The sequence below is a fragment of the Entelurus aequoreus genome, linkage group LG02 (genome assembly GCF_033978785.1).
Source record: "Entelurus aequoreus isolate RoL-2023_Sb linkage group LG02, RoL_Eaeq_v1.1, whole genome shotgun sequence".
Lineage (NCBI taxonomy): Eukaryota > Metazoa > Chordata > Actinopteri > Syngnathiformes > Syngnathidae > Entelurus > Entelurus aequoreus.
This window is the reverse complement of record NC_084732.1, coordinates 68,941,617-68,963,747: the sequence shown is the minus strand read 5'-3', so window position 1 is coordinate 68,963,747 and position 22,131 is coordinate 68,941,617. Positions and strand designations below refer to the sequence as shown.

The 22,131-nt window shown below is 39.3% G+C and overlaps 1 protein-coding gene across 1 annotated transcript; it reads right to left on the bottom strand.

Moving 5' to 3' along the window:
- Positions 1-2,600: 2,600 nt before the first annotated feature.
- Positions 2,601-20,685, bottom strand: LOC133664355 (sorbitol dehydrogenase-like). Its single transcript, XM_062068898.1, has 9 exons — positions 20,549-20,685; positions 20,422-20,455; positions 16,983-17,147; positions 16,747-16,906; positions 16,531-16,649; positions 8,143-8,214; positions 6,777-6,955; positions 4,906-5,027; positions 2,601-4,752 (listed from the first exon to the last, which is right to left on the bottom strand). Exons 1-9 carry the CDS (start codon positions 20,600-20,602, stop codon positions 4,587-4,589), a joined length of 1,071 nt encoding a protein of 356 aa, XP_061924882.1. The 5' UTR covers positions 20,603-20,685; the 3' UTR covers positions 2,601-4,586.
- Positions 20,686-22,131: the final 1,446 nt, after the last annotated feature.

Sequence of the window (22,131 nt, the reverse complement as noted above, 5' to 3'; positions counted from 1 at the left end):
ATTCATCTTATCTCACTGAATACCACTGATTTTCACGCGTTTTTTTGTCATACGTGTCGTCGTCGTCGTCGGCGGTCACTCGAAACGAGTATGACTGTCCTCCGTAGAGGACGCCTGTGCGTGGAATCTTTTAATGTGGGGAGACTGGTGCACGGTCAGCCACCACACAGTCCTTGGCATTGAGCGGGCCAGGGTCCAGTGGCATGGAGACCAAGACGACTGGGGACCCGTCTTTGCTGCAGCCTTCATCCGCCTTCCCAGCCGTTGTGGTGCATTCCGCTGCCGCCATCTTCCGCCTGGTCCACCGTTGAGGCGGTTTTCACTATTCGCCCATAGCTGGGGTTATTTACCCATAGCTGGGACAGGGGTTGACTGGGCACCAGGGCATGTCCACACACCGGTGGGCCTGCATGCCCCGTCTCTGGGGCCCCCTGCTGCTCCGAGATCCCGTACAACTTAGCCTGGAACCGCGAGGTTCCAGTTACCGTGTGTGGCCACGAGGAGGCATGTACGAGTCTTGACAATGGAGAGGCTATGTACCGGCTGAGGAGGCTTATGCACTCGGCTCCTCTTTTCGCCCTCTGAGACAGAGGGCTAGCCGGCGGCACTAGCTGAAAGCAATGAGTACCAGGCAGAAGCAGCATGCAGCATAGCAAGCAAAAGCGGCATGCAGCATGCACTAACTACAGGTACTACTACTCCAAGGCTACTGCACTAGACGCATCACATCGCCCTGTGCGATGTTTTTCTGCACACACACACTGTCATACGTGTAGCTATGATAAAGGACACATGTTTTGGTGTGTTTTATTATTCATAGTTTGCCTAACTGTAATAGATTATTCTTGTATGCTATAAGTGACCAGACGTCCGAGATCAAAACTGGGAATATAATCCCAGAGAAGGGGGAAAAAAACTGTCAACTATTTTTAAGTTCAAGAAACAATATGATTAGGTTATATATACATGTGTATATCCTACACAAATAATGTATGAATACATTAGATATCTATATATCTTAGGGACCTATAGACTTTATCTCTGTTGCTGCAGCAGCAGAGAGTTTATTATCTTGTATTACATTCTTCCCTTAAATGATAATGTTTACACTGATTGTTTTATATATATTTTTTATGTATGTCGCTTTGGATAAAAGTGTCTGCCAAATACTTAAACATAAACATAAACACCAGAAAGTCTTTATATCAGCTAAAACCACCAATCTGTTTCACTGGATTCAGAATAAAAGCAAATTCTGTCTTACCCAACAATGTTAGTATTTTAATATTGTTACTTGAAGACTTATTCCTGGTTACAATTATACTGTTAAGAAAGTATTGTCTTATACTTTGCCTAAAATGAGAATGCATCATAATCAGTGGCGGCTGGTGAATTTTGTTTTAGGTGGGGCTGAAAGTTTGTAAACCAAACCCCTGTATGGGGGTCATTCTCCCCCAAAATATTTCTTTGTGATTTTCACATACAAACATTGAAGATCTTTGCTCCTTCTCAACTCTCTGGTAATATTCTTTTCACAAAATACAACCAATAGTACGTTAATGTTAAATCTTACTTGTGAAAAGTAATCCCCCGATTCCTATTTGCAACAGTTCGCTCATTTGAGCAGGAAAACGCTGAACACCAGCCCGGCATCTTTGTTTTCTACCTGTCAACTGTCAGTTTAGCATCTTTGTTTTCTACCTGTCAACTGTCAGTTTAGCATCTTTGTTTTCTACCTGTCAACTGTCAGTTTAGGCTTCTCGCCGGCTCCTCATCACCACTTCATGATGACGGCCGAATTTCTTGCATCACAGCTGCCAATGCTGCGTCTACTTATAAGATGTCTATGGTTATAACGTCATTGCAAACATGGCAATCTGTTGCGTCCACTGCAGTTTGCTACCTTATTCATACTTTTTGTCAAGTGATTTTTTTTAAGCAGTGTTGCATGAGGTACCTATATCTAAAGTTACGTTAGTCAATGTATCACACACAGTAACGTAACGTTAGACGGCGGTCAACAGCACCGCATACTTTAGCCACTTACAAAAGACAAACATAGTCAAATAAAGGTCAGTTAAAATGTATACTATATTAAGAATATTTGTACATATTGCATAGGGCCCTGACATCTAAAAAGTACAACTCTGTTCATTATGTTCATGTATTTGTTATGTTTTTCATGTGTACGCACACATAAACACACACACAGTGTGAGATGAGAGTAATGAGATAAGGTAAGAACAGGATAGAAACTGCTGTGGAACTACCGGTAGTTACAACGCAATGTGCCATGGAAATACAATGTTAACACTTTTGTGCAAATAAATACAGTTGCACTTGTTTTTTCAAATGTGTTTATTCTGTAAAGGAATGAGTTAAATGTTTAAAATGACTGGTTAATAGTGCTATTATGAAGTGCAATGTCAGCACTATTTTTTTCCCTGCAATTTCAAATGCACTTGTTTTAATAAATAAATACAGCGTTTTAAAAGCATACACAATCTGTGTAAATATATTAGTCTGTGGTTAAAAGAACTTGAAAGGACTCGAAAATCAACTTGGGACCTGACTTGAGACTTTCCAGTCTTGACTTTGGACTTGACTCTGGACTTGCCTGTCTTGACTCGGGACTTGACTCAGGACTTGAGACTTACTTATGACTTGCAAAAGAATGACTTGGTCCCACCTCTGGTTATTTCTATTGGCATTTTTATTGCTCCATTTGTAGTGCAATAATGTTCATTGTCATTTCTGTGTTATTAATATTTACTTCACGAACTGCTTCTATGTCTTACTTTTCGTATCATATTGTTACATAGTGTATTTGCTGAGGTTGTTCTGTTGTTGTTGCTGTCGTAATGTTGTTGTTGTTGTCTCTCTCTGTCTTATCCCTCTTTGTCCCGCGCAATTACTGCCGGTCTTCCTTTTTTCCTTCTTTCTATCCCCTTCTGCTCCGGTCCGGCTGCGCCAAACATTAATACAAATCCGTTTAATGAAGTCAAATACAAACAAAGCAACAAGAGAAGTATCCCACACAAAACAGAAGGGCATCTATGTCAACAATATGATTTGCCTGAGTGGCTGGACAGGACAAAAAAAGATGTAGTAAATATGACGGTGGCATAAAGGTTAATGCAGTAACCCGATTTTAAATTATTGTATAGAATATTCTAGAATGTGTTTGTCTGGATCATTTATTCAAATAACCACCACACAGTTATCTGCTCCTGCATTATTAGAGAGTGGAAAAACATCTCTTTGAGCTATGCAGAACATAAATATTGACACGATGAAACATGAGTTAACCATGAAAATAATGCAATTAATCGTGATTAAAATCAATGTCAGCCCTCCTTTTTGTATAAACTTGTATAATGTATTAGTGGCAAACTAAGAATTCAGCAAAACCTGAGAATATCACAAAAAACAAACAAAAACTCTATGGTTACCTCTGACATGGATTCTCCTAAGCTTCACATATATACGAATTTGGAGGAATCTATTCCTAAAACTACACCAACAATTATTTCATTAAGATTATATTATTTTGCTTCTAAAAATGCATAGTTGATGGGATACATGGGTGAGATTTAAGATGTATATAGAAGATAAAATGTAAATACTACACACAAAAAAGGTTCAAATACATTGTTAACATGTCAAGGTTGCAGGCAAATGTGTGTGTTTGTTGTTAAGGGGCCATTGTGCTCATGGCATCATAAAGGCTCCATTAATGCTTACAAGAATAAACAATTTAGAAATATGCCACTACAGTAGTCTATTCAGCTCTTTAAGATACAAACCTGAATTGCATTGGAATGAAAGTAATTAATAATATTTCATTTATACATTTTAGGTACATTTCGTGCTGTATTCTACTTCACACAGTTCAAATACAATATTAATAATATTCCAATCAATTAATTTTATGGACTTTTAAGGCTACAAACTATGTGCTACCCCACCCTTTAGTGTGACAGCAATCAAGGCAAAAAATATTGACATGTTAAAGCAATGTGTAATAGAATAATGTTGATGGTATTATTTGGAAGAGGGGGTGTTTAGTATGGTTTATTGCTGCAGGATGCTTTCATTTGGTCATCTTCACAACGTATAAGGCAGGGGTGTTCCATCCATCCATCTTTTGAACATAGTGAACTGTTTTAACCTTATTTACAAAATGATAAAAATGTAAATGGTTCACTGAATTGTTTATTTTTTCAGTAAAGTAGTTGGAAAGAGTCTTGACAGTTTATGTAGACTGTAATTTGATGCTCTGGTTCCCCCTTCTGGTAACAACTAAGCAATGCATGTGGTGACGTACCATACTAATAACATATTTTAAAAAGTGTAAAATCAGCGTTTAAAGACAACATTTAAAAAAAAAGTCCATCTCACTATTTTTTTTCATGATGTAAAGATGTAAAATGACATTCAAGGTAATTATTGGTCACATAAAATCCCAAAATTAACTCTTACGAGTATTTCAGTAAACCAAAAGTTGTGTTTTTTCTTCAATTAAGGATAAAAACAAAATGTGACTCAACTGTCCCCCATAGTTTCACTGCAGTGTGTTGGTTACTTTAAGGGTTCTGGTCATTCTGGTCGCACTTCAACATGACCTTTATTCCCAGGCTCTGACGCGTGGTCTCAAAAGCCTGGGCCGCCTGCTCCAGGGGGAAGCGGTGAGTGACCAGAGGCTTCACGTTCACCTTTCCTGACGCCAACATGGCGATTGCCATAGGCCAGCTACAACACAGTAAGCAAGGCATTTGATGGATTATTGGACACACACTCTTTGCTTATTAGTAGTGTGGGATTATTGGAGGCGCTAAAAAAAATTGATAACTACACAAGCAGCTTCACGACATCATCTGTTTAGGCAGAGAAAAGTTAACGTACGTGTTGCAGTAGCGGAAGACGCCTCTGATATCAACTTCTCTGGTGGCCGCGTTGACAAGAGGAACATTGGTCATTTCGGATCCAAGGCCCACCAGCACCACCACGCCTCCTGAGCGTGTCGCCTGGTACCGCACAGAAAAGCAGTTTATTTGGCAGCCTGCAGCTTGTTTATTAGCCTATGGCACATTCTTAAAATAAAACTAAACAAAAAAGAGCAAAAGGGCATAACAAAAAAAGGTGAAATGTTGATAATAATAATGATGAACTTTATGCACCTCACTTGGTCACCTACAACACAAAGCTGACATACCCTAGGCAGTATTTATTTAAAATATATACTGTATAACTTCTTACCCCAGATTTCCACTGGATGCGCAAGTCAATGTGTTTCCACCCCCTGCAGACCGATGCCATTCCGAATCCCTGTGCTAAATATACGCAGAGCTGCTATTTTTGCCGGTAGCCTGCAACATGGCGGATCAATTTAGCTAAAACCTGCTTGTGCTGGACAGGAAGTCATGCACAAACACAAAATAATTGTATTTTAAAAAACTCAGTTTTCAAAGGGGATCATATTTTACACTTGTCAAAGGTTCATAGACGTAAATTCACCTCGTTCACACATTTGTTGGTCTAAAATGTAAGAATCATACTACAGGCATATCCCGGGCAGCTATATGGGGGCCTATGTCAAATACCAGCTGATATGGAGCCCAGGGAAGCAGGGGAGTGGTTAGCAAGAGTTGAATGAAATGTGTGCGTGTACAACACTCGCCAGGGACGATGTTACTGTTGTGTTGTTGCTTGCTACAAAAAAATTAAGTTGTCGTTGTGCAAGGCAAAACTGTCGTCTTTTCCATGAGTCCAGTCAATTGAGTGCCGTCATAGACGCCCACCTGGGAGTATTGATGGATGGCAAAGCTTGAGACGTTCTGCGGGGTTGCTGTTCAGCAGCAACAGACCAGCGGTGGGGATTGCCAGACGGCATAAAGGCAGCATAACAGCACCGCCACGGAACAGCACTTTTCCGCTGCCGTTACACATCCAGTGGAGATCCTGGGTCAGCCTACCTACTTTGAATTGTTTTAGAATATTACAAATTGTCGAAATGGTGGCTTTCGGCAGGACAAGTTTGGACGCCCCTGGCTTACCTAATCATGGTGATGGATGGTTTATCACTATAAAATAATTTGAATGTAGTCCTGCATCAAAGGTGTTGAAGTTAGTGTGATAATAAGTTTATACACTATAGTATCAAATAGATGAAGTGTGAAATTGGTAACAGAGTAAATAATAATACAGTGGATTGAGTGGTACCCGTTTGAGTTGACGCCCCTTGGATTGACTGTCAACATAAGGTGTTGTAGATATAACCAAATACAGACATTGATTGCGGATTTACTTGTGACATTTTCACAGAGATATAAAGAGAATGGGTGATAAGAAATTATTTTGTACATGCAGAAATCTGTCTTTTGGTTGCTAAAAATCTCAGGAATGTTGTTAGGGACTTTGCAGCGGAAACGGGGATAAAAACGACGGTTGACAAATGACTTGTGGTCCTGTGCTGAAGCTTTAAAAATAAACTTCACTTCTATTTTGACATAACCACTAATCTACTTTTGAAAAAACACACAAGCAATAATGACGACGTTGACAATACTATAACGCACGTCAATGTAAATGGATCCACAAATTTTATGTCGACCACTTTTATGTCGACAAAATTGGTCGACCATATATGTCATAAATGTCTGCTTAAGTAATAGGAACAGAGTGGACCGAAACTTGAAGAGTTGGTCAATCTAGACATGTTGTTGACATAAACTCCGGTAGTAATCTACACAAGAAGCAGTACTTGGTGTACTTACATAGATGGCAGTTTGAATACTGCTCTCAACACCACTACATTCAATGGTGATGTGCGGCTGAGCTCCCAGCATGTCCTCAACGCTCTTGGCCAACAGCTGAGGTCCATCCCCTCTCTTCACCCCCAACTGGAAGTCGGCACCCAACTCCTTGGCCATGGCCAGACGCTCGGGGAACAGATCTGAGTGTGATAATGCGGCGGTTGGAGAGAAAAAAATTGCTTGGTGTGTGTGTTGTTGTTTTTTTGTTACAAGGATGATGGTGTTCACTTTTAATCAGAGGTGGGTAGAGTAGCCAGAAATTGTACTCAAGTAAGAGTACTGTTACTTTAGAGATTTATTACTCAAGTAAAAGTAAGGAGTAGTCACCCAAATATTTACTTGAGTAAAAGTAAAAAGTATGTTGTGAAAAAACTACTCAAGTACTGAGTAACTGATGAGTAACCTGTTCGTTTAATGATGACGGCAACAAATAATGCACAAAAACATAAAAATAGCAATGAGCAAATTCAGAGCCAGGAATATCTCTTAAGCAACTAAAACAATAATATATATGAAATAATAATACATTAAGAAAAAAAAATGAAGGCAAATTCAGCCACAATAACTTAACAGCACCATAGGCTCAGTAGGCAGAGATTACAAAGGAAAATAACAAGTTAGCCTTTACGCAAACCATAAACTGATAGGTGTGGGCTGCACCTGGGAACACACTGTGCACTTCTGATTGGTGTTTCTATGCATGCGTGTGTGTGTGTGTGTGTGTGTGTGTGTGTGTGTGTGTGTGTGTGTGTGTGTGTGTGTGTGTGCGTCTCTGTCTGTCTGTCTATGAGGCTGCAGTGCGTTAATAAATGTCCCCACACGATATACATTTGACAGTGATTCATAGCAGGGAAGCTAACATCAGCCTACGGTGACAGCCAAAATATCTACTAACGTTACTTACCGCGATGTGCTTCCTCAAATTTGACGTTGAGTTCATGTAAGCTTAAGATTGTTGTTGTTTGCCGCTGAAACTTTATGTGCAGTTAATCATGTGACCGCCTGGCTCTGTTTGATTGATGAAACGGAGTCAAACGTCACCAGTGACTGCATTGGATTGGTGAAACGGAGGCATGCGATACATCCTACTTTGAAGGTCTGTCTGACAAACCAAAACAAACAAAGCGTGCATTAACAGATCGATAAAAATCAGTAGCGAGTAGCGAGCTGAATGTAAATAAATGGAGCGTAGTAAAAGTAGCGTTTCTTCTCTATAAATATACTCAAGTAAAAGTATGTTGCATTAAAACTACTCTTAGAAGTACAATTTATCCCAAAAGTTACTCAACTAGATGTAACGGAGTAAATGTAGCGCGTTACTACCCACCTCTGCCTGTAATGACAACCTGTGCAGCTCCCATTGCTTTGGCCACAAGCAGACAGACTAAGCCAATTGGTCCTGTAAAATAAGAAAAAACCTAATTAGCACACGAGCACAAGCTTTCTCTCTTTAGTAGGGATGTGCTAATCGATCAGCCACTGATCAGCATCGGTTGAAAAAGTATGTGATCGCCATTGCCGATAAATGTCTTTTACTGCTGATCACAAGGACTGTATTTATATGTATTTTTAGTCCCCCAGCTGCAAGCGGCTAGCAGCTAATTGTGTGTCCCCATACACAGTGTGGAGCCACTCCCATATGATAATAATAATCGCCTTCCTAATGGCATAGAAAACTGTGTTAGAGTATCATTATAATGTAACATTGTCACTGGAGCACGAGATTAAACATGTTCAGGGTTCCCTTCGTGTAACTGATCGGCATGGCAAGGTAAAATCCGCCACACCTTTAAAAATTAGGGTATTTTACATGGAAACAAATTCAAGTAATACATTGTATGAATGGATATATAGCCCATTATTTACACACTATTGACTAGCGACGCATCAAAAAATTTGGCCACCGAAAAACGTTCTACCTTTAGCAAGACGCACGGGATTCTCTGGAGCAGGGTTGTCAAACTCATATTAGCTCAGGGGCCGCATGGCCAAAAATTTATTCCTATGTAGGCAGGTAAAATCATGGCATAATTAAAAAATACAACTACGACAACTTCAGATTGTTTTCTTTGTTTTACTTTGGCCCAAAATAGAACAAGCACATTCTGAAAATGCACATATCACAAATAATCCTCTTGACAAAACACTTCAAGTTAGTTGAAAATTCTGAGGAAAAATTGGTGCGGTTTCAAAATCGCCATGAAAAACACAATGAACTTAGATTTAATCTCAGTGTATCTACAAAGCATTTAAACTTTAAGTCACAGCGCATCTAGGATTGAACCAAAAACCAAATAAGGAAAATAAAAACTATTTTATGTATCAACTACCTCATTTGTCATTTCCATACATCAACAAACCATACAAACTGAGTATTTATACAACAATAACAGCTGTGCAATGGGTGAACAATTTAAAAAAAACAAAAAAACTTAAAAGACTGACAGTATTGCAGTATATCACACACTGTTCACTTTCTTTAAATTTGCACAGAAGACAATCATTTTCACAGAACTATATCAATGTGCAGTACCTCATGCAGCATTTTAAGTGGGGTTACCAATTGTTTGTTTAACATTGGGTCGAGGGGGAGGAGTTGCAGCCCCGCTTTACCCTGTAACTCTTGCTTGGTATACTTGCTCACCCTATTTGCTTGCCTATCAGGATTACTATTGCGACATCCAGTGGACACATTTAGAACAGCAGTTTCTTTAACTTGAAAATGCAGCTCAATTTTACACTTAGCAAACTCATCTTGCGGGCCGGATTGAACCTGTCCCATCAGGCCCGCATGTTTGACATTCCAAGGCGCTGCCCGCACGGCTGCTTCACACAAAACATTGGCTCTAGCGGCTGGCAGCTTGGGGATAAGGCGGTGGCTTCTCCAACGACGGCACGCATACAGCCCTGCTTTGCACTCATGCCTGATTCGCCCTGCTCTTAGAGCCAATCATTGTCCTGAAGTTATGGATCTGACGTACCGACCTCCCTTACCCGGCTTGTTCTAACACACCAGAGGCTGTTTACCAACTGAACCTGCTGGGGATTGAAGATTGTACTCATGTTTCGACACTAGCTAAATATTACCTTTCTTTTACTTGAAAGAACAACGGCCGCCCTGGTATACAGCCTGTGTTACAATGTACAATAATATTAGTTATAAAAATAGAGAAAAACAATATAATATTCAAAAAACAATGTTAATACACATTACTAATAACACAGATTTGTTTTTAAAATGCATGTACATTAATTTAGCCTTCTTTGTAGAAAATGTTTGCATCATCAACGGTTATGCAAATTAAATGATGACATCATACTGACCATGCTCCGAGCCCTGCCACCAGTGCTACAGGTAATTGGCAAGCTGAGGGAAACCCTGATGTTACACACCAAGGGCAAACCAGGAGCAGACATGTTTATAACTAAGCTAACCGCTAAACTAGCTTTAAAAAAACACAGTAAATAGGAAAACTTAAGGAAGTGTAGATTGATTGATTGAGACTTTTATTAGTAGGTTGCACAGTGAAGTACATATTCCGTACAATTGACCACTAAATGGTAATACCCGAATAAGTTTTTCAACTTGTTTAAGTCGGTGTCCACTAATGATGGGACCACATAGTAGCAGAAAGCAAGCAGATATTAACAGGAAATTAACAAGTAAATTAACGAGTCTAGAGAGAGGATAATATGACAACTGTTGGTGTGTCAGCATTGTCACAGTCAGTACACAACACAAAGGGGAGAGCGGATCGATCTATGAATTTTATCATCCATCCATCCATTTTCTACCGCTTGTCCCTTTCGGGGTCGCGGGGGGTGCTGGAGCCTATCTCAGCTGCATTCGGGCGGAAAGCGGGGTACAGCCTGGACAAGTCGCCACCTCATCGCAGGGCCAACACAGATAGACAGACAACATTCACACTCGCTTTCACACACTAGGGCCAATTTTTTGTGTGTTGCCAATCAACCTATCCCCAGGTGCATGTTTTTGGAGGTATCAGTATATGATTAATACAGGAGTGATTAAATCAATACCGTTATTTTCTCAAAATGATTTTTTGTTGTTTTTGTTAATGTTTACAAACTCAGGGAATAATTCTCTAGAAATAAAAGACTTTGACGGCAAAAACCAAAGGATTTTAATAAGTAATTGATAGTATTTTTGGCTTTTGTTTAGTTACTATGTACTATTGACTTTGTTTTGATCCAACAATTGTATGTAATACAAGGAAATAAAGAACTAGTCTAAATATTGTGTTGATATTGTTAAACTTGTAATATCATACCACATCAATATTTTTTAAATATAGAGTTAAAACATGTGATCGTATCGGCCAATCTCAAACATGAATGATTGTTATCGGAATCGGCAGCATAAAACTTGGCACATTCAATATTTAGAGCGGCTTAGCTCATGTGAGAGCACTGAAGCGTGCCAAAGCAGAGCCCACTCATCCTCTTTTAGTACAATAAGGCAGAGGAGGTCTGGGACCCAGCATGATTCCATGCACATAAACGCATGCATGTAGCAGAGTACTAGGATTACCACTCGAAGTAGAAATGAGACCTAAAATCATAATCAAGCCCAATGCACATTCACTCACACGCGATTACATCCGTGTGCTTATGAAAATGAAATTTAAATAACATGATCACTCCTCTTGAAAGTAAATAATGACAGCTTCAACCTTGAAAATAATATACATTTACAAGTGTTCCGAATGAAACAGGAACTATTACACAAAGTCGGATAAATTGCAGTAAAACAACAGAACAGAAATAATGGGACATGCAAATGGGAGGGGGCACGAATGCACAGGACTAGCAATGGCCAGGAGATGGAGGGGGAATGGTGCAAAAGTTACTCAACGCACACATAGCCTAGTGCAGGTGTTTCAAAGTACAGTCTAAATGTGCGCCTACCTCGTACCCTACATAGTGGCAATCTTGAATCCCATGAGACAGAACACATAAACATGTACCAGGTAGGTAAACACGCACACAGGGCAACTACTACTACTAGTGGAGGATAATAAATAACTAAGTTAACTCTAATCATGTACTTTAAACAGCTACAGTAGTAATAGCTTGTGCAGCTGCAGTGTTGACATAGTTTACTTTTATTTACGAGTTAGACTGCATAAAAAAAGAAAAACATACTGGATGTGTGCTGGCAAGCTCGGCCCCCTCAAATCAACGTTTTTATAGTTGAGAAAGTACATTTTAACATACTCACAAAATTAAAACTTGACAAAATCCGCTGAAAAGGGGACACGGTAAATTAATATTTTCCCTCATCTCTGTCCCATGGCTGTGTCAGGCTTCACGAGTCCGCGGAAACACAGACCCCTCCCCTTAGCCCCGACGACTAAAAACAATACGAATATGTGTCAGAAATGAAATCCAACCAGATTTAATTTTGTCTTGTAGATGGGTGGGACAAGTTTGAAATGTATCCTATTATAGTTCTTTAAAAGTGTACATATATGAAAGCGGGTGTGGGTTAGCCAATCAGATGCTTTTCCTTGTGAGACGAGGAAGTTGAATTTCTCACCGGCGACGCCAAAACAAAAAATGTGTGTATTGAACGTATTCTACATCATAATATGTGTACACCTGAGAGAAAGTGAAGCGGACACATTTTATTTTTGACGCTCTATGACACTCTCTTACAGCGGAGCCAATGGGAGCTCCACTATTCCGCCCATGAAATCTGATAATACGCCCTGACAATACTCAATTTACATTTTGTGACTTGAATATTAACCAAGTATTAGTGGTATTATTATTATAAACGCTAACGCAGACAAACTGTTTATAGCGGCCCCGTGATCACTTTTGTGCCTATGTTTATATCATCGAGTGATCTGCTGCTTCTTCACTTCCTTGCTCCCTCTACGTTTATTCTAGATCATAAATCATACATCTCCCCTGCACAGAAAAAGTGTAAGTATGTATTCCAACACGTTGGGACACTAACAGCCATATAGGACCTGGAACTAGTGAGAACAACACAAAAAGCGCTTGTGCAGTTCCCCTTTAAAATAAGCGTTGTTCAATACTTTATTTTACTTGTATCTTTTAGTTTCCCCCCTGAAGGATTTCCACCTTATTGTGGTCAAGGGGCTGCCTACCTCTGTGACTTCAAGAGCTATACCACCTGTACGCCCAAATTGTACAGGTGTGAAGGTAGGGGCCTGACAAAGTGCAATCCACTTTTTCAGGTTGGAGTTGGACACATAGCTAACAACCAAATCCAATGAAGAAGGCAATGTTACTACACTGTATTAGCACAGACAAAAGTGGTAAAAGCACTAGTAGTAGTGCACTTCATTCACGAACCATGTTACAAAAAAGATACGTTAGAATAATACATAATGTTGAATATAGAGAACATACAAACCCTTTATTTATTGAATCAAAAATAGTGAAGTTCCACGATTAGGTACATTTGCAAACAGCTAAAATTATGTACAAAGCAAACTAAAACCTCCTACCCAAGAAAGTACAACAATTATTCTCAACAAAAGAGGAGAAATATAATCTTAGAGGAAAAACTAACTTAAAACATTCGTATGCACATACAACACTTAAGACCTTTAGCATATCAGTATGTGGAATTCAATTATGGAATGGATTAAGCAAAGAAGTTAAGCAATGTACTATTATGATCCACTTTAAGAGGCTGTTCAAATTAAAAGTGCTTTCAAAGTACAAGGAAGAAGAATTGTGAGAAATACCTTCAACCTTATTGAAAACTAGTTATTCTTCATCTCAGTAGGTTAATCATGACCAACTTAATTATCTGTCGGTCAGAATAATACTAATACGGTGTACTAATCATTCACTGATGCATTTTTAAATACCTGGGCGTAACCTTGGACAATAAACTCACTTTTGATCAGCACACCACGGACATTCAAAAAAGAAGTCAACAAAGACTGTCAGCCATCCGAAAACTTAAAGAACTATACGTTGCACCTCATCTCCTGTTATTACTTTACCAAAGCATTGTTCAACCCATCCTTATGTACTGTTCCACATGTTTTTTCACCATGCTTTCTGTAACCAACCGGACCAAACTCACACGCATTACAAACATAGCAGCTAAAATCATCGGCCTACCCACACCCAACATTTCAGATTCAAACCACAGGTCCATCACTCGACTGGCAAAAACGATAGTCCAGGATATCAGTCACCCACTACACCAATACATAATCCCACTACCATCAGGGTGCAGGTACAGAACCATCGAATTCCGGAGGACCCGCCTCAGGAAAAGCCTGATCCCTGCAGCTAATGCCGCCCTCAACAGCAGGCCCGGCCGACCTGTCTGACAAGCCTATAAATGTGTTGGTCATGTATGATGTATTTTTGTTATTTTTGTTTTGTGATGTGTAATGTCTATTGTTTAAATGTACGGCAGTGAAAATTAATTTCCCCAACGGGGACCAATAAATCTAAATCTAATTGTGTTACAAAAAGAAGACCGTGAATGAGCATATGTATTTGTAAATGCTCTGCAGTGGGAAATTGGTAGGATTAATTAAGCTTTGCTTCTTCCTACTCCTTTTCGGGCATGATGTAAAGACAAATTATATGAAATTATGTGTGATCATACTTGCCAACCCTCCCGGATTTTCCGGGAGACTCCCGAAATTCAGCGCCTCTCCCGAAAACCTCCTGGGACAAATTTTCTCCCGAAAATCTCCCGAAATTCAGGCGGAGCTGGAGGCCACGCCCCCTCCAGCTCCATGCGGACCTGAGTGAGGACAGCCTGTTTTCACGTCCGCTTTCCCACAATATAAACAGCGTGCCTGCCCAATCACGTTATAACTGTAGAATGATCGAGGGCGAGATCTTGTTTTCTTATGTGGGTTTATTGTTAGGCAGTTTCATTAACGTCCTCCCAGCGCAGTAACAACACACAACAACAGCAGTCACGTTTTCGTCTACCGTAAAGCAGTTTGTCTGCCGTAAACAGCAATGTTGTGACACTCTTAAACAGGACAATACTGCCATCTACTGTACATGCATATGTGACAATAACATCTACGGCTTTTAGAGAGTGCAGTGCACAACTGCGCACACAACAAGGAGACGAAGCAGAAGAACGAGGAAGATACAGCCGTGGCGACGCCGACGACGAGTAAGATGAAGAAATACGCTTGTAAGTTCCAAGCTGTAGCTGCGATTGGACCTGGATAGCCTCCGGGAAGAAGTAGTGGACTACCAAGTGCTTGGCAGTGAAGATCTTCCTCAGGAAGCAAAGATTGACCGGTTTTGGGCCATGCTAGGGAGAGATGGAAGATTCCAGACTCTAGTGCATTTGATGAAAGCACTTTTGTGCGTGCCACAGAGCAATGCATCATCAGAGAGGGTGTTCAGCATGGTTAGAAAAATAGTGACAGAATAGAACAAGGGTGGACAATTCAACCCTTAACTCAACAATGAGTAGATGAGTGTTATGTGTGTGTATATGTGTAAATAAATGAACACTGAAATTCAAGTATTTATTTTATTTATATATATGTTTATATATATATATATAATATATGTATATATATGTATATATATATATATATATACATATATATATACATATAATAAAATAAATATATATATAGCTAGAATACAGTACGTATATACTGTATATACACTACTGTTCATAAGTTTGGGGTCACCCAAACAATTTTGTGGAATAGCCTTAATTTCTAAGAACAAGAATAGACTGTCGAGTTTCAGATGAAAGTTCTCTTTTTCTGGCCATTTTGAGCGTTTAATTGACCCCACAAATGTGATGCTCCAGAAACTCAATCTGCTCAAAGGAAGGTCAGTTTTGTAGCTTCTGTAACAAGCTAAACTGTTTTCAGATGTGTGAACATGATTGCACAAGGGTTTTCTAATCATCAATTAGCCTTCTGAGCCAATGAGCAAACACATTGTACCATTAGAACACTGGAGTGATAGTTGCTGGAAATGGGCCTCCATACACCTATGTTGATATTTCACCAAAAACCAGACATTTGCAGCTAGAATAGTCATTTACCACATTAGCAATGTATAGAGTGTATTTCTTTAAAGTTAAGACTAGTTTAAAGTTATCTTCATTGAAAAGTACAGTGCTTTTCCTTCAAAAATAAGGACATTTCAATGTGACCCCAAACTTTTGAACGGTAGTGTATATATATGAAATACTTGACTTGGTGAATTCTAGCTGTAAATATACTCCTCCCCTCTTAACCACGCCCCCAACCACGCCCCGCCCCCGACCACGCCCCCCACCCCCAAACCTCCACCTCCCGAAATCGGAGGTCTCAAGGTTGGCAAGTATGTGTGTGATGTATTATATTGTAAGTGTTGTCATGTTCGAAATAAACAAAACTCAATCAAAAAAATACAAAAAGTAGCCCTGTGTGTGTGTTAAGTTGCTGCGTGATGGTTATAGCGCCATTTATTGTATGATAAGTCAGACTGTTTCTGTTAACAAGTTATTTGCGAGTCCCCTTTTGGCTAATGCCTGCCCAAAGAAACAGCTACTTCCTTTAAGCAGCTATTTTTTAATAACCCCCACTAAATTTCAAACTGGATTCCTTACAAGTGCTGGCATGATCTAGTCAAACTATTTAATATGATTACCCTACGCTACGGGGATGGACTATTGCCAGAAAAACTAGTGAGTGACTTGTTTTGATGATTGTTGTACCTGCGCCACAGACGAGTACGGTGCTGCCGAGGGTCACGCCGGCCCTGCGACATGCGTGGATGCCCACAGACAGCGGTTCGATCAGAGCACCCTCCTCAAATGTCACATTATCAGGCAACCTGAAGAGGAGAAAAAAAAGGAGAATGTGTGGCAAAGATTAAGTAATAGCGTTGCATTTAGACCACAGGAGCATTGTTAGGCCATTTTAGCGGTTACTTGTAACAGAAGTTGGCATTGTGTGTGTAGTATCTGCACAGGTTGCCATCATCGGGCGGGGTGGCACAGAAAAAGATGGTGGGAGACAAATTGTAGCGTCCGTTTTTGAAAAACTCATCCGTCTCTCTGGGCACACCTGGCTCGATGGCAACTCGGTCGCCTGAAAAATAATGAGGATGACAAATAGAGATGTGTGGCGTTACACAGAATTTGCAGGAGTATTTCAGCTCACTCACCCACTTGAAGGTGTTTGACCGCCGAGCCGACTTTTATCACCCGACCTGCTGCTTCGTGTCCCAACACCATCGGCTTTGTGAGCACAACGTCTCCGATGCCGCCGTGCTGCCAGTAGTGGACATCTGAGCCGCAGATGCCAACAGAGTGCATCTGAAGCAGAACCTCTGAAGTCAAACCACAAAACCGCCATTGTTAGAATCGCTTCAGTATACAGTATTGTGCAAGTGCAACCTCTAAATGTGAACCAATAGATACTCAGCCTAAGCTTTTTCGGAAAACATATGACTTAAATGTTGTACAAAGCGTGACGTCATGGGTGGAATGGTCCACAATCCGGCTAGCATCACTGGATTAACTTTGTTTTTGTGTGGCTATTTCTTCAAAGAGAAATACAGTCATCCCTCATTTTCATCCATCCATTTTCTACCGCTTGTCCCGTTCGGGGTCGCTGGAGCCTATCTCAGCTGCATTCGGGCAGAAGGCGGGGTACACCCTGGACAAGTCGCCACCTCATCGCAGGGCCAACACAGATAGACAGACAACATTCACACTCACATTCACACACTAGGGCCAATTTAGTGTTGCCAATCAACCTATCATTTATCGCTGTTAATTGGATCCAGGCATGACCACGATACATTAATTTCTTCAAAGTTAAATAATTTCACAGCTAAAACTGTTTACGGTCTTTTAAAGGCCTACTGAAATGAGATTGTCTTATTTAAACGGGGATAGCAGATCCATTCTATGTGTCATACTTGATCATTTCGCGATATTGCCATATTTTTGCTGAAAGGATTTAGTAGAGAACATTGACGATAAAGTTCGCAACTTTTGGTCGCTGATAAAAAAGCCTTGCCTGTACCGGAAGTAGCAGACGATATGCGCGTGACGTCACAGGTTGTGGAGCTCCTCACATCTGCACATTGTTTACAATCATGGCCACCAGCAGCGAGAGCGATTCGGACCGAGAAAGCGACGATTTCCCCTTTATTTTGAGCGAGGATGAAAGATTCCTGGATGAGGAAAGTGAGAGTGAAGGACTAGAGGGCAGTGGAAGCGATTCAGATAGGGAAGATGCTGTGAGAGGCGGGTGGGACCTGATATTCAGCTGGGAATGACTAAAACAGTAAATAAACACAAGACATATATGTACTCTATTAGCCACAACACAACCAGGCTTATATTTAATATGCCACAAATGAATCCTGCATAACAAACACCTCCCCCCTCCCGTCCATATAACCCGCCAATACAAATCAAACACCCGCACAACACACTCAATCCCACAGCCCAAAGTACCGTTCACCTCCGCAAAGTTCATACAGCACATATATTTCCCCAAAGTTACGTACGTGACATGCACATAGCGGCACGCACGTACGGGCAAGCGATCAAATGTCTGGAAGCCGCAGCTGCGTACCCACGGTACCGCGTATCCAACTCAAAGTCCTCCTGGTAAGAGTCTCTGTTGTCCCATCTCCACAAGCATGCGTATCCAACTCAAAGTCCTACTGGTAAGAGTCTCTGTTGTCCCAGGCCAATGGTAAAGCTTGACTGTCATCGTTCGGGAATGTAAACAATGAAACACCGGCTACGTGTTTGTGTTGCTGCAGCCGGCCGCTAATACACCGCTTCCCACCTACAGCTTTCTTCTTTGCTATCTCCATTGTTCATTAAACAAATTGCAAAAGATTCACCAACACAGATGTCCAGAATACTGTGGAATTTTGCGATGAAAACAGACGACTTAATAGCTGGCCACAATGGTGTCCCAAAATGTCCGCTACTATCCGTGACGTCACGCGCAAACGTCATCATACCGAGACGTTTTCAGCAGGATATTTCGCAGGAAATTTAAAATTGCACTTTACTAATCAAACCCGGCCGTATTGGCATGTTTTGTAATGTTAAGATTTCATCATTGATATATAAACTATCAGACTGCGTGGTCGGTAGTAGTGGGTTTCAGTAGGCCTTTAAATAAGGTTTTCACCATTATAAAATCCCTCTACAAATTAAATTGCATCCTTTATTCACCTTCACAGTCTTTTAATTCAATACAGTAATGGTGCCTGAGGCTGAGCCAATCAGTGGTGATGATATTGAGCCGCACGCTCTGATTGGCTTGGTCTCCCCTCATGGCCATAGTACTTTTGTATTTATTAGGGCTGTGGGGGAAAAAATCGATTCGAATTCAAATCGCGATTCTCACGTTGTGCGATTCAGAATCGATTCTCATTTTTAAAAAATCGATTTAAAAAAAAAAATTAATTTATTTTAATTTTTTTAAATTAATAAATCCAACAAAACAATACACAGCAATACCATAACAACTGTGCAACCTACCAATAAAAGTCTCAATCAATCAATCAAAACAATGCAATCCAATTCCAAAACCAAACCAGACCCAGCAACACTCAGAACTGCAATAAACAGACCAATTGAGAGGACACAAACACGACACAGAACAAACCAAAAGTAGTGAAACAAAAATGAATATTATCAACAACAGTATCAATATTAGTTACAATTTCAACATAGCAGTGATTAAAAATCCCTCATTGACATTATCATTAGACATTTATAAAAATTAAAAAAAGAACAATAGTGTCAAAGTGGCTTACACTTGCATCGCATCTCATAAGCTTGACAACACACTATGTCCAATGTTTTCACAAAGATAAAATAAGTCATATTTTTGGTTCATTTAATAGTTAAAACAAATTTACATTATTGCAATCAGTTGATAAAACATTGTCCTTTCCAATTATAAAAGCTTTTTACAAAAATCTACTACTCTGCTTGGATGTCAGCAGACTGGGGTAGATCCTGCTAAAATCCTATGTATTGAATGAATAGAGAATCCTTTTGAATCAGTAAAATATCATTTTTGAATCGAGAATTGTGTTGAATTGAAAAAAAAAAATCCATTTTGAATCGAATCATGACCCCAAGAATCGATATTGAATCGAATCGAGATAAGATTCACAGCCCTAGTATTTATATATTATTAGATTATTTAGCCTTTTGTATGTTTGAAATTACTTAATTTAAACTTTAAACACATCCCCCAAAAAAATATGTGCTGTAATGAAGCTGCACAATTTGAAGCATGATGTGGCAAGAAACAACCATATAAAGAATCAAGAAGCAACAGTTTGACCCTGGAACAGATAATTTAAATTCCCAGTAATTGTCAGTAATAGATGGAAAAGTGCATGCAGCTGCTTCTCCCGACTAGTTAACTCCTTTTTGGACAGGTTGACTTGTATAAATGTAACATTAATGACTGACATTATTAAGTATGTCTAAAACAACTAAACCGTTGATTGTGAATTCCTAATAAACATGTGGAAAGTCAGAATTTTGGTGACGTGTGAGTGGTAAACTACCGTCAGAAAGAAGGTTAATGAAGAAAAAAAGTGTAATTCGTACCATTTGGCCCTGGCTTGGGGACAGGTCGCGTTTCCTGGGGACAAAAGCAAATATTTATCGATCCCCTGACTGAGTTCACATACACAGCTAAATTACAATATTCGTTATTTTTAATGTGGGAGCGTACCAGTCTGAGGTCTCCCTTAGAATGTAGCACCACGGAGAGATTGTTCAACTCCATGACAGTCGTCAAAAGCGTGGAAAGAAGCAAAGTTGAAGAGAGTGGATGTGCTGCTGTGTTACTAATGTCATGCTGCTGCCTGTTTGGTGGGTTGGTACCATAACAAATACGCCATTGGCTAAACGTGCTCGGCATAGTCCACTCATTAGGGGTGGACGACTTTATGTGTTAAAGAAAAGGCGCTTTCAAAATCACATAGACTTGATCATCGTCACTATACACTCCTATGTTATTTATGAATAGAACATGGTCTTATATATCATGAAATCAATACCAGTTTTATCTCGATGCTGTTCGATATACATGCTAATACTCCCCCAAAAAATGAGGTCGGGTTATCGCGTCCAGTCGGACCAAAGATTTTTGACGAGGGAGATAAACTATATATTAAAAAAAAAATAAAATAAGAAAAAAATAAAATAAAATAAAAAAAATATATATATATATATATCCATCCATTTTTAACCGCTTGTCCCTTTATATATACCGTATATATATATATATATATATATATATATATATATATATATATATATATATATATATATATATATATATATATATATATATATATATATATATATATATATATATATATATATATATATATATATATACACACATACACACATATATATGTATATATATATATATATATATATGTATATATATATATATATATATATATATATATATATATATATATATATATATAAATATATATATATATATATATATATATATATATATATATATATATATATATATATATATATATATACACAGGACTGTCTCAGAAAATTAGAATATTGTGATAAAGTTCTGTATTTTCTGTAATGCAATTTTTAAAAAAAAAGTCATACATTCTGGATTCATTACACATCAAGTAAAATATTGCAAGCCTTTTATTATTTTAATATTGCTGATTATGGCATACAGCTTCAGAAAACTCAAAAATCCCATCTCAAAAAATTAGAATATTTCCTCAGACCAAGTAAAAAATAAAGATTTATAACAGCAAAACAAAATCAAACATTTGAAAATGTCAATTAATGCACTCAGTACTTGGTTGGGAATCCTTTTGCATGGATTACTGCATCAATGCGGCGTGGCATGGAGGCAATCCGCCTGTGGCATTGCTGAGGTGTTATGGATGCCCAGGATGCTTCAATACCGGCCTTTAGCTCATTTGCATTATTGGATCTGGTGTCTTTCAGCTTCTTCTTCACAATACCCCTCAAATTCTCTATTGGGTTCAAGTCAGGGGAGTTGGCAGGCCAATCGAGGACAGTAATGCCATGGTCAGTACACCAGTTACTGGTGGTTTTGGCACAGTGGGCAGGTGCCAAATCATGCTGGAAAATTAAATCATCATCTCCATAGAGCTTTTCATCAGATGGAAGCATGTAGTGCTCTAAAATCTCTAGAAGCGTCTGATTTGGGCTATGGAAAAGAAGCACTGGACAGTTGCAGAGTGGTCCAGAGTCCTGTTTTCAGAGAAAAGCAAGTTTTGTATTTCATTTGGAAGT

Bases quoted from the DNA above. Each gene is read 5' to 3' on its own strand.
- LOC133664355 (XM_062068898.1), bottom strand. From the start codon at position 20,602: ATGGAGTTGAACAATCTCTCCGTGGTGCTACATTCTAAGGGAGACCTC. The intron at 16,650-16,746 runs GTAACCGCTAAA...TCTCCTCTTCAG, and splicing joins AATGCCAACTTCTGTTACAA to GTTGCCTGATAATGTGACAT. The intron at 4,753-4,905 runs GTACGTTAACTT...ACTGTGTTGTAG, and splicing joins GTCTTCCGCTACTGCAACAC to CTGGCCTATGGCAATCGCCA.